Consider the following 18,066-nt stretch of genomic DNA (forward strand, 5'->3'; position numbering starts at 1 on the left):
TCACACACTAAACCATGTCCCTAAGCAACAGGTCCAACCTTTCCTTGAACACCCCCAGGGACGCTGATGCCACCACTTCCCTGGGCAACCCGTTCCAATGGCTGACTAATCTTTCTGAGAAGAAATGTCTCCTAATTTCCAACCTAAACCTCCCCTGGCTCAGCTTGAGGCCATTCCCTCTAGTCCTATCACTAGTCCTGTCACTGCGAGAAGAGATTGACTCCCAGCTCCCCACAGCTTCCTTTCAGGTAGCTGTAGAGAGCAATAAGGTTTCCCCTGAGCCTTCTCTTCTCCAGACTAAATGACCCCAGTTCCCTCAGCCACTCCTCACAGGACTTGTGCTCCAGGCCCTTCACCAGCTTTGTAGCTCTTCTCTGGGCAAGTTCCAGGGCCTCAATATCCTTTTTGTAGTGAGGGGCCCACAGCTGAACACAGTACTTGAGGAGCAGCCTCACCAGAGCAGAATACAGGGTGACGATCACCTCCCTGGTCCTGCTGGCTACACTATTCCTGATACAAGCCAGGATGCCATTGGCCTTCTTGGCCACCTGGGCACACTGCTGGCTCGTGTTCAGGCGAGCATCAATCAGCACCCCCAGATCGTTTTCCTCTGCACAGCTTTCGATCCACTCTCCCCCAAGCCTGTAGCGCTGCACGGGGTTATTGTGGCCAAACTACAGGACCCGGCACTTTGCCATGTTGAACATCATCCCATTGGCCTCTGCCCATTGATCCAACCTGTCCAGGTCCCTCTGCAGAGCCTTCCTATCCTCTGGCAGATCAACACTTCTCCCCAACTTGGTGTTGCCTGCAAACTTACTGAGGGTGCAATCAATTCCCTCATCCAAATCATCAATAAAGATATTAAAGAGGATGGGCCCCAACACTGACCCTTGGGGAACACCACTGGTGACCAGTCGCCAGCTGAATTTCACTCCATTCACCACCACGCTCCGGGCCCGGCTGTCCAGCCAGTTTTTACCCCAGCCAGGAATGTACCTGTCCAAGCCATGGGCTGCCAGCTTCTCCAGGAGAGTACTATGGGAGAATGTGTCAAAGGCCTTGCTGAAGTCTAGGTAGACTACGTCAACAGCCTTTCCCTCATCCGCCAGGCGGGTCACCCGGTCATACAAGGAGATGAGGTTGGTCAGGCAGGACTTGCCTTTCATGAACCAATGCTGGCTGGGCCAGATCCCCTGGTTGTCCCGCATATGCTGCATGATTGCTTTCAAGATGACCTGTTTCATCACCTTTCCTGGCACCAAGGTCAGGCTGACAGACCTATAGTTCCCCAGGTCCTCCTTACAACCCTTCTTATAGATGGGTGTCACATTAGCAAGTCTCCAGTCATCCGGGAGCTCTCTGAATGACCATCACCGCTGATCACACGTTTTGCAACGGATCACCAGGAAAAAACAGTATGCGATCGGCACGTTTCTGGCCTTGTGGTCTAATGAGTTACAAAGACCTGGGATGGCGTTAACAGAAGCCACCTGTGGCTGTGGAGACCAGGCTGGGAGCTCAGGGTGGCTTTGGGGGACAGTAGCCAACAGCCTGTCACATCTCTGTGAAAGGGGAAAAAACAGACTGATAGACAGTCTTTGCTGTTGCCACAGGTATGGCAGCCTTTTGTTATTGACAATTGTAGAGGTCAAGATATTTCAGCAAAGGAGCTCTGTTTTGGCCTATCTGAGCCTGTAAGGTGTTTGTTTATTAGATCAGCCAGAACTGCTTCTCTGCCAGTCATCTGAACAATTAGCGTAGCCTGAATGGTATTCTCAAGGCCTTTCTGTGAAGTGTGTGAACATAGAAGAGCTTCAAGTATTATTTCAGATTTTCTTTAACTATGTATGCTGTAACTTGTTTTGTCTTAATTTGTCTGTAAGAAGAAATCCATAAACATATCAATTATTTCTGAATGGCCCTATTGGACTTGTACTAAGAGACATTGAACAAGATTAAGCAGCTTTTGTGTTTGGCAATATACAAGATAAACAAACCTTTCCTTGAGGCACTGAAAATGGAGAACATTTAAATGGATCTTCATGAATCCTGCAGAACACTATTAGCTGTGATGGCGTAAGAGTCTGAGTATGAAGCACTTTCAGCATCACATATCACAAATCATTTTCACAGACCAGTGTGCAACCTTATTTCCTACATTAATTACTCCGATATTACTATTTTTGTTCAGGCCAGCCCTGGTGATCTACTTAAAACATCTTTATGGTTCTGACTATTAAGTCACAAGCCTCTAATATGCTTTGTTTTATCTGTGGCCTGAAGTCCTCCTAGTAGAGCCAAATTTTCTCCCTCTAGATATTTTTTTCTCACTATATTTAGATCTCAGTGAAGTCCTTCCAGGTATTTTTTTATGCAGTTCCTCTAACAATTCTTCTAACGTGTTTTCTATGGGCAGCCCAGGGTAGTGGCTGACAGATTTTTGCTTGTTTATTTATTTATTTATTGTTTAGTTCTGCATTTAGCACCTTTAGGAAGCTGAAGATATTGTTTGGTATCACCTATCTCGGCAACTCAGTAACATAAATGTCAGGATCACTTTTATCATAACCTTAACAGTTTCCTTCATAAAGCTGCAGAATGAATTTTCAGGGATGAGAACTCTGTTTTTCTGCATGATAAAGAACTTCTAGTATAAATTTCATCTTAATTGTTTGTTTTCTTTTCAGATGACAGCTTGCTTTTCTTCGGTATTTGCTGGTTCCAAAAAAGGAAGACATCATTTCACATTTATTTAACTTGCACAGATGTGAGTATTTATTTTGACAAAGATAAGAAACACCAAGGATGTGAACGGTTACCTCTCTGTTTTACTGCCACAGAGTGGTGATGATTTATTTTCACAAAGGCAAGAAAGGACAGAAAAGAAACTGCAGCTGCAACATCTTTGCTAGAAGTTGGACAAGAGTGTTATTTGCTAAACTACATTCTGGGAATAAAAATCAAGGTTTCAATAATATTTGTCCATGGAATTCTACCCAGTCTGTGATAAAATATTCTAAATATTTTGACAACATATTTCCCCAAGGCAGAAGAAACATATACCTATACTTTATTTATTATTCCCAACAGCAGGTCCTCACCACACTTATATTGGTTTCCAAGAAAAGAAGATGAAAACGAAAGAAAAAAATTTACAAGAGATAAATGAAAACAACAGCTTATGAATATAGACTAGCTCAGGCAAGGAATGACAAAAAAGGAGATGATAAAGAAAGGAAACATAGCAAGAAAATTTTCCTGTTTATTACATTTCACAGAACCACAGAATGTTAGGGATTGGAAGGGACCTTGGAAGATTTCATACTCATGTTGTGGTACCTTCTTGCTATGTATCCAAAATTAAATCGTTTAAGAATGAAAATGTAGCAGCATCTTTAAGATTTTGTGTTAAGATAAGCACAGCTCTTGTTTTCCAGACATGGCTGTGGAGGGTAAAGAGAGTTACCGTGCTGGGCTGTCAGTGGTTTTCCTTCTGCTGGTGAAGTTCCTCATGCTGCAGTCCTGGACCCATTTCAGTCAGAGGGCTGCAAGTTAGCAAAAACCTTCTGTTTCAATGGACTCTGCAAGAATTAAGTCCTCAGGAAAGGGATGAAGCATCCAGGATTTAGTGCAAGTTCTTTCAACACAGACATTTTAATAGAAACAGAATGGACATACCAAATCAACATGTGCTGGTGACATTATGTTTTCTTTCTTCCTTTGACCACGTCTATCTTACTTTACCTTGCTAACACGGAGGCAAAGAATTGATACCAAAACCCACTGATATATTTTATACTTAATATGAACACAAATTCTGAAGATGTTCTGTGATTAACAATATCTCTGAAGGAGAAAAAAAAAAAAAGTCGATTATTATTTGTGGGAAAAAAAAAAAAAAGAAAAAGCTTTCCTTGCCTTTTTTTTTTCTTTAAATTTGGAACATTTCTACATAACAAGAATGAAATCTCAAAGATGAGATATGCAATAAAGTATATTAGCAGGTGTGACCAAAATAATTTAACTTCAATAGGGGCATGAACAATGAGGGACAAGGGCCATAGTCAGTCAGAGGTACACAGATATATGAAGAGGCTTTTATAGATAGAGAGCATAAATTACTTAAAGGACAGGATGTTAGGAAGCTCAGCCATGAAACTGATTCGATGATATTTTTTGAAGCCCAATGTCAGGTGAAAAGGTTTTATCATGGGGTGGAAGAGGGGTATCACAAATGTCAACTTGTTATTCTTGACACCCAATCAGCCAATCATAGGTTTAATTTCCGCGTGCTGTCTGGAACAGCAATCAGAATTTGTAAATAGGGTCACTGAAGACAAAAGTGGGATGTTCACTTGTAAGGATCAACCCCTAACTTCATGTGTGATCGCTTTTCAATGCATAGAATAGATGTAGTCCCATGCAATGATATATGTTCTGTGCTTTCACCGGCTCTGGGGATATGAAAGCCTCTGAAACTCCCAGGAAAAGCACCTCACCAGACTGAGCCCAGCCCTGGAAACTGGAATATTTTTCCAGGTGTGTCCCAGTGAAACGCATTCAAGGAAAAGATTTTAGAGACGTATCAGCTGCTTCATCTTGCCAAGCTTTTGCATTTTCTCTATAAAAGTACAAAAAAAAAAAAAAAAAAAAAGAAAACACTTTTCTGTAATAGCATGTAAATCCCTTTGACTTAAATTGGCTTGTGAGAGTAAATACAAAGAAGGGTAACATATAGCCTTTGAGAAAGAAAAGAAACCAGGTGATTAACTTCTAATGAATTGTATGGGAATTCAAGGTACAGAACAAAAGATGAGGCTAAAATCCTCCTTGTAGGTTGAAATGGGTAAGTGTAACATGCAAATGATCCTGCATATAATCCACTGAGTACACTTACAGAGTCACATTCCAGAAATGTATTGAAAAGCTGTCAGGAAGAATGACTGATTTAATGAATTGTGTCAACACATTTGCAGGAAGCACCAGATTATAATTTGCTCTGCTTTAGTGACATTTTAAGCAACTGAAAAATTGCCTTTACAGTTAGTATTAAACTGAACAATGTTATCAGCTTCTATGATATGAATCTATTTTGAACAAAATTTACTCAGTTCCTATCTCCTTAACTGTACTTCAGACACTATTTTAGAAAAATGTATTCACACAATGAGGAAATACTCCCCTTTCTCCACATTTTGCCTCAATGTTTTAACTTATTTTTAGGTACCCTTACCATTTGTAAAGATTCTTTTTCTTCTTAATATTTGCTTTGCTGGGGAGGAGGGACAAAGGCACTGATTTATCACCCTGGTAGGGTAAGTCATCTGCAGCTCACGGTCCACTGATAATTTATGGGTGGTTAAACAAGGAGGGCTTTTATTGTGAGTGGACACAGTGAGGAAACTAAAACAAAAATGCATCAAAATAAGTGTCTGAACAGGGAAACACTTTCAGCTTGATAATGGTCAAAGAGCTGCCCAACTAGCTCTCATACTTACAATGTGAAAGTTGCGTATTTTATTATCATCCTCAAATCAAGATGTGGGGATGGAAGGGAAAGCAAGCAACTGCACTCCGGAGTGCTGCTCCCCGCCTGATGGATGTGCTGGCCTCAGGAGGCCACACCTGTGCTCCTCACATCTGACCCCAGCCCCAAAGTCCTGCTCACAGGGGAGCTGGGCCAATGCACAGCCATGCACGACGCAAAGCCTGGCTCCAAGAGTCAGGTGATGCTGACAGAAGGGAAGAGTTCATTAAAAACAAGACATTCTGTGACCCAAGTATTGAGGCCTCACTTGCTATGGATCTATGCTTCACCAGCGCCTAGGAGTGTCAAATGAGCTTTGTTTGGGTAGTTGAATACTTGTTAGGTCCTTCTTCAAGGCAGATTTTTATGGCTGTATGACGTGAGCTCATACTGCAGTCCGTCTTAGCACGGGGCCACACGTACAGTTCTTCCCTCTGCCTGGTGCAAGACCTCCCCTCATCAGATATCGCTGAAATTGGTCAGTGGTTACTGATCCATCTGGGGTCAACGCTCCCACTTTCATTTCCTCTGTTTCATCTGGTTCACGTTAGAAATACAAGGGGGCACTCGGGAGCAGATGTTTCCTGTTTTTAAAACTTGCTGCCTAGCATGTCACCGTACCCAGAAGTGCAGCCTTCTGTTGGCATCCCCTGGGTAGCTGACACTTCGGGCGGCTGGTCCTCCCTCCGCCTGGAGGCAAGGCTGTGACCTGAAGAACAGAGAAAGCCGCTGAGTCCCAGAAGCGGGCCAGGGCGTGAGTTCCTGCGATCCCTGCCGCAAAAGCAGCTACTTCAAAGCAGCGCTCGTGCTTGTTTGTTTGTTTAACTTTGCTGAAAGGATTACACGTGGGGCAGTGAGTCAGTTGAAAACAATGCATTGTAAATATTAATAAAAAAGGGGACATGGGAAGTGGAATTGACAGTAGTACAGTGACAAGAAAGGGCTCTAAACCCTGCCGATCCGCAGGCTGACAGACACCCGGAGGCACGTCGGCGCTGCCCGTGTGGCCGGGGGGCGGCTCGCAGAAGCCCTCTCGGAGCAGCAGCCCGGGTGCTGCCGGCGGCGGACCCCGGGCACCTCAGCGCCCCGGCCGGGCTGCGGGGAGCCGGGAGCCGCCTCCCCGCTGCCCTCCCGCCGCCGGCAGGTGGAAGCGGGCTCGGGGCGGCCGCTTCCCCACCCCCGGGGCCGGGGTCCCGCGTCGGGGGAGGGAGCGGAGGAGGGCGGAGCGGCTCCGGCTCCGCTCCCCGCCGCCGTCGGAGCAGAGCACGCCGCGAGTGGCAGCGGGCAGCGGCCGCCCCCCTCGCTCCTTGCCTCCTTCCCCTCCCCGGGCCGGGGGCGATGGCGCCGTGCCCGCCGCCCGTCCTCCCGGGGGGCGCCGTGGGCGAGCGCGGCCGCTCCGGGGGGCGCTGAGGGCCGGGCCCCGCCGGGGCGAGGGGGCGGGCGGCGCCCGAGGAGGAGCCCGAGCCGGCCGGGCGGCGGGGAGAGCCGGCGAGGCGGGGTGGGGAGAGGTGGGGTGGGGTGGGGTGGGCTGGGGGGCTCCATGGGCAGCTCCCGCCGCCATGGTCATCGCCCTCGGCAGCGGCCGCCTCTCCGGTGAGCTCCGGCCCCTCGGCGGCGAGGAGCCGCGGGCGCTGGGCGGCGGGAGGATGATCGCCGGCTCCTGGCCGCCCCGCAGCCTGGCCAAGCTGGGCCCGGCGGGCGCCCCGTCGGAGCTGCCCCCCACCGGCCCCGCGGCCGCCAACGACTCGCAGTGCGGGGAGCAGATCCTGAGCTACGGCAACGTGGAGAAGGTCGTCATCGGGGCCGTCCTCTCCCTCATCACCCTGCTGACCGTCGCCGGCAACTGCCTGGTGGTCATCTCCGTCTGCTTCGTGAAGAAGCTGCGGCAGCCCTCCAACTATCTCATCGTCTCGCTGGCCCTGGCCGACCTCTCGGTGGCCCTGGCCGTCATGCCCTTCGTCAGCGTGACCGACCTCATCGGCGGCGAGTGGATCTTCGGGCGCCTCTTCTGCAACGTCTTCATCGCCATGGACGTCATGTGCTGCACGGCCTCCATCATGACCCTCTGCGTGATCAGCATTGACAGGTGAGCAGGTGCGGGACCACCGTGAGTCCCTTCTGCCACCCCGGTGGCCCCGCCGCCACGCCAGGGGCAGGCCACAAGCCTTGGGTCCCCTTGCACCCCCAGGGCTCCGCCAGAGCAGCAGGTGCTGCCTGCTGCCAGCACAGCCCGCACACCCCGGTACCCCCCTGCCTAACTTCGTGGCTCTTTGCGGAGGCTGAGAAATGTGCAGCATACCTCCTAAACTGCTTCATGGCATGGCTAAGGTTGGGCTGCTTCTGAAGCTAGTGCCAGGATAACCAGCCTGAGTTCGGTGGAGTTTCCCCAGAGCAGAGAAAGCTCAGGACTTGCAGCTTATCGATTTTTTACCGTTATTCTACTACTCCCTGAGATGAGGTTAGTTTCAACTAACAGAACCATTTTGGACAAATAACGTTATGATTGAAGGAAAAATAGCTCTCGAGTATTGGCATTTATGTATATGTATCTTCAGTCCCCCTAGAAAAAAGAAAAAGAAAGAAAGAAAGAAAGAAAAAGAAAGAAAGAAAGAAAGAAAGAAAGAAAGAAAGAAAGAAAGAAAGAAAGAAAGAAAAAGAAAGAAAGAAAGAAAGAAGAAAGAAAGAAAGAAAGAAAGAAAGAAAGAAAGAAAGAAAGAAAGAAAGAAAGAAAGAAAGAAAGAAAGAAAGAAAGAAAGAAAGAAAGAAAGAAAGAAAGAAAGAAAGAAAGAAAGAAAGAAAGAAAGAAAGAAAGAAAGAAAGAAAGAAAGAAAGAAAGAAAGAAAGAAAGAAAGAAAGAAAGAAAGAAAGAAAGAAAGAAAGAAAGAAAGAAAAAAAGAAAGAAAGAAAGAAAGAAAGAAACCAGCACCAAGCTGTCCTCACGGATGTTTCACTTCTTCCAGAAGCAGCTCCAGGCAGGCACTGGAGCAAAAATAAAGGGTATACAGACTGCAGGAAGAACTTAGGCGTTTCTGATGGCCATACGTCAAAGCTCACATTTTGCTCTCCTCTGCTGAGGAAGGCTAACAGGTTTCTTTATTCCATGCAGGTCCCATTCTAAAATCAGATGCAGCCTGTAACTTTCCTCTTCCACAGCCTAAATCCTATGCCGGGCATTTTAGCATCTTGAGGGAGACTGTTTTCCTTAAAACTCAACACAACTAGCAGAAATAGAAGAACTTTCAAACTAGGCTGTAATAGTTTATCAGAGTCCAATATCTAGTCTCAGCTGACAACTGCAGAAAGTTTTTGGATAGAACTCTGCATTAGGTTTCTGCAAAGAAACAGTCTTTCAGAAGACTTTCCCACAATAACCAGAGGTTGTTTCCTGCCAAGGAGCATCGCAGTTTATATTCATTTCAAACCTTTCAAAACTTCTTTTCTTTATAAGCATTTCCTGCCCCGAATGCTCTCTGTTTTGTGAATTCTGTAATGGCTAGCAGTTACCTGAATGCTGCGAAGCACCTTGTAGCAATGAAATCTACGTACTAACTTTGAGTATCAAAGGATTTTGTTGTTGCCTTGAAATCTTTTGTTGCCATCTTTTAACTTAATTTTAGTATTGTAAGAAAATACGAGTAAGCTTATCTTCCTTCCCAACATTATTCTGTTTTTCTATCCCAGTAACTTTTAAGATAGCTCATTTCATTTTTCCACACTCTCAACATAAAATATTTTCATTCTTTGATCATTCTTGAGATTCATGTCTGAGCTCTCCATCTCTATTTCTAATAACCTTTTAAAGACAGGTTAACATAATTAAGCTTTCTTATCCAATTAAGGATGTGTGGTATAGTAGCATTGGAATAATTCCATTTTATGCTTTTTCATTGCTTAGCTTAACATCTGAGATCACTGCTGTATGCTGAGCCTGGACTGGTCACGGTGATGATCAGGTCTCTCACTTTCCCCCAGACAAATAATTACAAGAGATACAGCTGTATATTTAGAACAGAATATAACCTATTATGTATTACTGCTTTTCATTAACAAGTACTGTTTTAAAACAGCATTATTCTCTTCTCATGTTTGCATATTCCTGCTTCTATTACTGAATGTTTATTGAGCACAATCTCTTCATAATTCATTATACTGTTGTCAACTCCCTATTTGAAGTCAAAATTCTGTCAATCATGATGCTTTAACCTCTGTTACCCAAATCCATTATGTAGTTAAAATAGGTGATGTTGTAAAGAAGAGGAGGCAAGCTAGCAATTAATTAGCAAAACGTCTCTACCACTCGGCAATAAAGAATTTAAAAACTCCATGATTCGCAATGCTATTTAATAATAAATAATCTTATAGTGTTGTAACACTGCTCAGACAGACCAACGATTAACTTGAGATGTTAACTACTTTTTGAAAAGTGAGTTAGTTGAAAATGTGCAGACCAATGAGATGATGAGAATTAAATGTGAACGATGAAGTGTCACCGCTGTAGGATTGATTTAATGGCTCTAGCTTACATGCAGTTGTTCTTACATTTGTTTAGTTAGGAAAGCTTTAATTATTCAGTGATGGAAACATACCTCTGAAAAAAATGAGTGCTTCTAGATAAAGTATTGTATATGGTACAGGAGTTTGCAAATCTCCTGTATATATGTATATAGCACATTAGAGGTTCAGGCCATTTTCACAAGGACTGTTTTCACAAGGACCATTTTCCATGGGTTTGGTGGAAACACTTGCATGTTTTATATTTTCTAGGAGGAGAAGATCTCTGGTGATAGAGCCCTTATAATCCCAGTGCAAAGAATACAAATATGACACGAACCAGAAAATCCAGAAGCAGGTCAGGAGTGAATGACATCACCGTCCTTCAACTTGGCCACGGTCCTGGGTGCCATCAGATACACTTCTTGTAGCACAATTAAGTGGCCCTGTTGTCACATTTGCTTAGGGAGAATGATTAAGATAGGGTAAAACTGAACATTTTTTGAGAATAATTATGAACTGGACTGCCACATGGCTCTTTAGGATAGTTTAGGAAGCCTTTGTCATCTAGTAAAGTCTCTCCTGAAGGGAAAGCTGCAGCTGTTGCAGGCAGGGCAGAGATAGCAGATAAGTTAGATGTTCTCAGATTGTCGTTGTTAAACCTCTAGGTTCTTCCTGAAGCAGATATCAGATATACCTTTATCAAGGTAAATAGCTGAAAAAATGTTATTATTGAATTAATCTTTAAAAAAAAAAAAGGAGGGGAGGGTTCACTACAAACTGTTAGGCAGGGTTTTTAGGGAGAGGTAGTGTGGTTTGTTAGACAAACAAATATAGCTTGTAAAAAAAAGGACGTTGAAGGCCTTTCAAACAGGATAAAGTGAGTAAATTCAAGAGGCTTTTTGATTTGTTTCTCTTGCACAGATATATGCTATTTGGCTCATGTCATTGAATGCCAGCAGCTGGCAGACCTACTGCACAAAGTGTGAGAAATTTTGCTGCACAGCCCTCAATGGTGGATGCATTTTTCAGTTGAATTTCTCTATTGGTTGGAAAGCTCTTAGAGATGTGGATTATCATGGAGTCTGCCAATGGACTGGTTTGGTTCTGTTGGGGGAAAAAAACGCATTTTTTTTCCTGGCCACACACATTCTGGGCAGTCTGTTCCAAAGGAGCGTGTTACTGCCAGAAATAATCCAGAAATGTCTCAAATTATGCCTTTTTCTTTTCCTTTCCCTATTGTTTCCCTTTATTTATTTATTTCTGTATGTAAGATTAGCTAGAGAAAACAGCATGGATCTGAAGGTGTCAGCAAAATGCTTCACTCAGGTTTATAGACAGTTGGCTGATAGAGAGGCCTCCAGGACAGTGAATGGCAGACTAACATGTTCTTTTAAAGCATCAGTAGAGTGACCCAAAACATGAAAGGTCTGACTCCAGGGATAGGCATCAAAATTAAGTTTTTCACCCTCTCTACCCTATGCCTAAACACAGGTTCCCAAATAGGATACATACATATTACGTTTTTGAATTGACACTTGAAATTTGCATATAAACGTCAAATGTCAAAGGGCTGGCTTCATTCAAGAACAGTGCTCTTGAGGACAAGGATATGAGATTCAAAAAAAACTCAAAAATTAAAAAAAAAAATTAAGGGTCTGAATAGAGCTGCTTGTTTAAGTTGCTTCTACTCTAAGTTGTACAAATGTTAAGACTGCAAAGTATATGTTAGTACGCTAATATGCAGATCTCTAGCTTTGTACAGGGTGCACATGGAAGAAGCTAATCTGAACAAGTCATTTTTGTTATCTACAAAGAACTAAATTTTGTGGCAATAGTGAGATAGTGTCCGTAACAACACAAGCTTTGGACCATTATGTTTTTTTCAGTTCATATCTTTCCTTCTATTTCACAAGACAAAAACCTTCTTTATTAGAGTGACCCGAGATGAACATGTTATTTTCGAGTTATCTCTACCTTATTTAAGCCCTCACTTTGGGAGGAGGCTATCTGCTTATGGACAGGTCTGTCAGAAGTAAAAACAGACATGACAGGGAGACCAACATATTTCAACCTTTCCAAATTTTGTAAGGATTAAACAGGCATGACAGCTTGATACCTGGATAGTCAATATTACCCTCACTATTTTCATGATATGAAGGGTAGCTCTGGAGAAAGGTAGCAGTTAGAGAGACTTGGGTAAGATAATTGTGCCTCAATGAATTGTGTCTCAGTAACCTACTATAAACATCTCTTATTAGTATTTTTTTTTCTCCTGAAGCTCCACTTTTCTGTCTCTGAAATAAATAAAATATACCACATTTAGATTCCTTTACATTTAAGAGTGACTGAACGTTGCAAGTGAATTACAAGGGAAAGATGCAAACTCTATTTTAGTGGGTGAATGAACATGGAAAGGGAATTAATTGAATTTAAACTGATGTTGTTTGCCTGCTGATTCATCACGTTCTTCTGACTCAAGATAGCTACAGAAATCCTGTTTTGGAGAGTATCCACTGAATAATTGCATAAGTAGCAATTTTTAATTCAATTTAAAAATAACTCTTTGGCTTAGAAAGTAATAAAGTAACATAACTATAGCTGAAGAATTATAACACTTTCCCCACACCCACATAAGTAATGAAGCACTTTTGGGGGAACTTTTCCAGTCTGTATCTTAGCCAGCAATTCATGAGTATTCCAGACTTGCATTAAATTGATGAGGATTTTCAATTCTTATGCAAATGGCACAACAGTGGTGCTTTTTGTTGTTCCTGAGCTTTTTATACACAAGGAACTGTTCTCTCTCCCCTCCCTGTGTGATATCTTTTGCGATGCTCTAAATAAGTATGAATACTTATGCTTCACCTTAGAGGATGTCCCTCCCTAGATGCTCACCCATTTCACGGTTCCTTGGCGCATGCCTGGGAGCTGAAGAGGCCCAGTGCCTCAGAGGAAGAACTTGTGACTAAATTCAAATACAGACTTCAGCACTTAAAATAGCATCCAGGTGTCCAAATTCTGCCTACATCCAAAACTGATAATGTGACCTGAAAACCCTGTCAGCAATTTCCTAAGCCTAATGGCCCCTAAGAGCCCTGTGTGGCTTCCTGTTCGAAATGAAACTCTTTTGCCCTTAGGCCAAGGGTGGAAAAGGCTGCAGTCTGTACTGCTAGCTCTGCTCGGTTTCTTCAGAATATATATGTAGACTACGTATGCACAGCTAGATATCAAACAATCCATAATTTATTTTGGATCTAGAATAGGTATTAACACCCACATGCAGTGCCCTCAGGTCCAAGAGAATCTGTTCAGTGTACAGTCTTGAACAAAGTATAGTCTAAGAACTTTTATCATTGCTTTAGGTGATGCCTGTCCTGGTAGACCCTACAGGCTAGCACTGTCTGGCTCTGTTCCCTGCTTGGAGTTTGGCTCTGGTTGATTCCCATTCTGAGGCACCCTACTTTACGCTACATTTAGAGAACCTTAGTATGGGATGTATATAGGATATAAAAGTCCTGAGATGTAAGGTTTTTCTTCAGACACAGTCTGTAGGTAGTGAATCTTCTAACTTTCACTGACTTAAATGTGCAGTGTGTTCCTTTATATCTTTGCAAGGTTTAGATCCTCACACCTTGCAAGCAGTGGAGGTCTGATGTCACTGAAAGCTTGAGAAAAGCAGAAAGCTTCTGTTCAGAAATAAATAACTGAGAGATTGAGAAAAAAAATAAAAGGAATTGTAGGAAAAGTATGTGGTAGAGTTACTACAATTGAGGTCTATATTGCAGATTAAAGTATTGTGATCAATGAATACGGCAGCGAATTCTTAAATACTATCACTATCACAAGAGCCATTCCTTCCATTGCTCAACTCAATAAACAACTGTACTCTTTCTAAGTTTGTAAATAACTTGTTTAGCTCACAAAAGATACAGGTAGTATTTCCATACACTAATATGGAAAAAAAAAGGCAGTTTTTTTTTTTTATTATTCCTTTTTGTGTAGTTTTTCTAATTTAGTCAGCTTGAATGTTTCTCAAGTTGTTCTAGTTTCTTTTTGCAGAGAATTTGTTACTAAACAGTTTTGTAATCTCTGTTTTATTATTTACATTGAAAAGAGGTACAACATTAATTCGTGCTCGCAAATCCTGAGGTGAAGAAATTGAATTGGAAGTTGAATGCATTTTTAAGAAGTTTAAGGCAGTGCAATGTGTACCTCTCACTGACAGCCAGTTCCAAGAGACTAAATGAAACTGGGATGTTGTGCTGTGCTAACATGATCAAACTTCTTTAGGTACCTTTTGGTGGCATCTTCAGGTATCTTTTCCTATGTCATGCAGGCAGCCTGCAAGAGATGCAGTTACTTACACTGTAATCTGTTCTTGGCCATAGGAATTGTTTTGTTACATCTTTGAACAGACATTATGCCTCATAACTTGGCTTAGTTATGCACTGTAAGAATAGGAGGTAACAAATAAAAGACATTCTAACAAAGAGATGGGCCATTTTGTAAAGACTTAACAACTCAGGAATAAAGTGCAGGTCTGTTTACTACCAAAATGAGTAGTAGTAAAAAAGTTCTTCCCCCACATATGAAACTATCTTCTGCTTGCTCCTACCAGGGCTTAACACTGGCTGAGTTTTCAGAAGTGATTTGGGGGTTCCTAATTCTTGCGGTTTCATCCAGACATTTCATAGGAGCCTGATAGTCAGAGGTAAGGGAATATCAATTCACATTTTTGCCAAGCAGGGCATTCAGGAGACATTTGAAAAGTGATTTTTCCTGTCAAGGTCACAAAAAGAGTTTCCATGAGTGAGATTGGATTCGCTTCAAGATTCACAGGAATAATAAAATGCTAGAAGCACTCCCTTCAGTTTTTTCAGAAATATCTTCTAAAATAAATCACAAAAATAGAAATATATATCAGACTGGCATTATAGCATAGTATAACCTCTGTACACTGATATCAAACTATATTTGCCTACAGTGTTTTTTCTCAAACTGAATAAATACTATAGAATGAAGCAATCAGGGATTTGTGGTTACTGCACCGTGTTTGAAGTTATTCTACTGCACTGCTGGTAACATGCTTTCACAACCTTCTAAAGGAGCAGAAATTGGTCAAGGAATATTCTTTGAATTTTTCTGGAATAATTTTCTCTGAAAAAAAAAAGTTTTATTTATAAAAAGCCTTGTAAATTACATAAAGAAAATATCTTATTTCTTTAAAAGAGATCTAGTATTATTTTTAATACTTTTTTTTTGATTTTGAAATGTTTTATCGAAAACAATTGTGGCAACTTTTGAAACAGAACATCCCATTTAATCTGCAGTTGACATTGTACATATGTCTATGACATGTCTCTGTCTTTCCACTACAAAACCCTTTTATTTTTCTTTCTTTTTTTTTTCCTCTCAGCATATCACTTAAAGATCTGGTCCTTTCTGTGTACAATAGGAAGTCTGAAGAAAGATCTGCCCATTGCAGTTTTTACATGAACATAAAAGCGCTGGAGAAACAGCTGAGACTGCCAAGATGCAGTTGTCATACAATACAGATTGGGGAGTGAAATTACTGATTCTGGTACCTGATTTTACAAAGTACAAGCATCATAAATCAGTGCTCAGTGCAGTTTTTCCAAATGGTCACTAGTGTTAGGTGAGGATAACTTCTTATGGTCGGAAAGCTCACAAGTGTCAGCTTTTCACATCACACTTCATAGCCAACTACTTCTAAAGGGTTGTTCTACTCTTGCCAAACTTGACACACACAGGCTGTCAAGTTCTCTTTTTCCAGGTTTACTCAGTGACACTGAGACGTTTGATTCCTCATAGTATCATTGCAGAATTTCATGAAGAGATTGCTGCTGGTAATGCAGTGGGAATGCTCCAAATCTAATCTCTACTTCTAGGGAGACAGGAGGAGAGATTGTGCAGAGAAGAGGGGGGAGTCAGCAAGCTGCTTCTAAATGAGTCTGAGCATCAAGTCAGCTAGAAATGCTAATAACACACATTGGTTCTGCCTGCTTAATTTGAAGCTTGAGTTCATATTGGAGTTAGATCACAAACTTGAAGCAAATATTTGCTGTTGTAATAGGTATCGCTTGTTACAGTTTTTCTAAATATATAAAAAGCTAGACTTGGCAAAAAGTTGACAACTTTATCACCCAAAAACAGGTAGAAGTTACCTTTCAGTCCTTGTGATCATGAAGACTCCTCTGAAATGAGCCTAAGAATATTACTGCATCCCATATGTAATCCCATATGTTATCCCAAAATCAAAATTTGCTTGTCTTGGTCATAAGTAACAATGGAAGATGAAAATGATGCGAGAAATTGAAATCATTTGCAAATATTGAGTGTGGATGCACAGAACTGAAACTTTTGCAAAGATAAGAGTAAAAATTTTCAGTTATAGGGTTAAAGCTACAAGGACTTTCATAGCTTTTTGCCACTACTCACGTGCTGTTCACTTTTGTTGACTTCACTACAAGATGAATATGCATGTGAGTGAAACTTGTTTTCAATTTGTTTGAAGTAATTGAAGAAAATTAAAGAATGAATGCAGCAGCTTTGATTTTCCTCTTCTACCTTGCCATTCAATCAAGAGGTTTTATATAGAACATCTCGATTATCTGATACATAAGGATGGTTCCATAAATATTAGCATGTACACAAATCAGGTAGTGATTCAAGTATAACAGGAAACACATTTTGGGGGGGCAACATGGAGACAAGAATGAAAATTCTACCAGTGCCAGCTGTTCTAGTATTATGCCGAACAGAGATATGCAAGGAAAGCCATACAGTACTGAGTTCTTCTACAGATGTTCTTTCAGTCCTTATGCTGGCCTCTGCTATCAAATTGTGAGCTAGCACAAGAGATCACAGAGGGGGTTAATAATATTGTTTACAATTATTTCCTGTATATACAGCAAAATGGTCATGATTTGTATAGAAGACAAAAGCAAGGAGGGACATTACAAAAATAACTTAAAAAAAAAAAAAGTAATGAGAAACCATTGTGTGAAATGTGAAATCTATTCTTAGAGGTACATTGTTTCTTGATGAAAAAGCTGGCAACAAAGTTTTTTCCTGAGATATATCAAGGAAATGGGTGTTTTTAGGTACCGTCAATAACTTGAAATCAAGTTCTGTAGCTTGTGGAAGTGTAGATTAAAAATATAACCACAAGGAAAGTTGGTTGTCCATTTCTGTTACATTTTTTTATGTTCCTTTAAGGAAACCATGGGGAGGGGAGGTGGAGCCATGCGGAAGGATAACACTTTTTCTCACACTGGGAGCTGTAGTTCTGCAGAGGGCGGCAAGCTGGGGAATCCAAAGAAAGGAGCAAGCTGCAGTCAGCCATGTCTCAAAGGTGGTGGGAAAACTGCTCAGGGACCAAAGGAAAAGTTTGCTGGATCTCAGACATTCACTGACTTGGGTAAAAACAGAACTTGAAGCAAAGGCTTGCCTGCAAGGGGACAGTTCTTGTGGGATAATTGTGTACAAACTATCTTACTTCTAACTCACCCTGTGATGAGATTTCTGTATTGAAAGACATTAAATTGCTAGTTCTCATTTAAATTAATTTTGACGTTTTTGAATTGAAAACTCTTCAGTCTTTTGGGGAGAAATTATTATTGTAGAAGATGTAGGCCATCATGAGGTCTCCACCCAATAACCTTAGATGCAGTTCTGCTGCTTTTATTCCCACTGAAGAACACCAGTCTGTAACCTTGCTGGCATTGGAATCATCATTTCTCATAAGCTGTGTTTTAAGTACCTTCAATCAGAGATACAGCCTCTTGCCACTGCAAGAGAAATTGAACCCCAGATACAGAGCTTTTTTATATACTTTATTTAAAATTTAATTGCTTTTCATTAGAGATGCATTAGAAACTAGGGACAATGTATTTCAACATATGGTTTGCAGATCTCTTGAGACAGACACAAAATGTGACTGCAAAAAAAAAAAAAAGTCTGTCTGTAGTGTGTTTTTCCTAGTTAGAGGGCTAGGAAATGTAGAGCTACACTAGGAAATG

At 41.8% G+C, this 18,066-nt stretch overlaps 1 protein-coding gene across 2 annotated transcripts in view; it reads left to right on the plus strand.

Annotated features, from left to right (window-relative positions):
* The first annotated feature begins 7,042 nt into the window (after positions 1–7,042).
* The window catches only part of HTR7 (5-hydroxytryptamine receptor 7), a 44,497-nt gene continuing 33,473 nt past the window's right edge, over positions 7,043–18,066 (plus strand). Inside the window, exon 1 of one of the 2 annotated variants that reach the window (XR_010832992.1) lies at positions 7,043–7,616. Coding sequence is in view for 1 of the 2 variants with exons in the window: in XM_013171299.3 (XP_013026753.2) it covers positions 7,090–7,616 (527 nt within the window). In the remaining variant the exon portion in view is untranslated. The remainder of the gene's footprint in view (positions 7,617–18,066) is intronic. The other variant, XM_013171299.3, reaches the window with a different exon arrangement.

The sequence above is a fragment of the Anser cygnoides genome, chromosome 7 (assembly GCF_040182565.1).
Source record: "Anser cygnoides isolate HZ-2024a breed goose chromosome 7, Taihu_goose_T2T_genome, whole genome shotgun sequence".
Classification (NCBI taxonomy): Eukaryota; Metazoa; Chordata; class Aves; order Anseriformes; family Anatidae; genus Anser; species Anser cygnoides.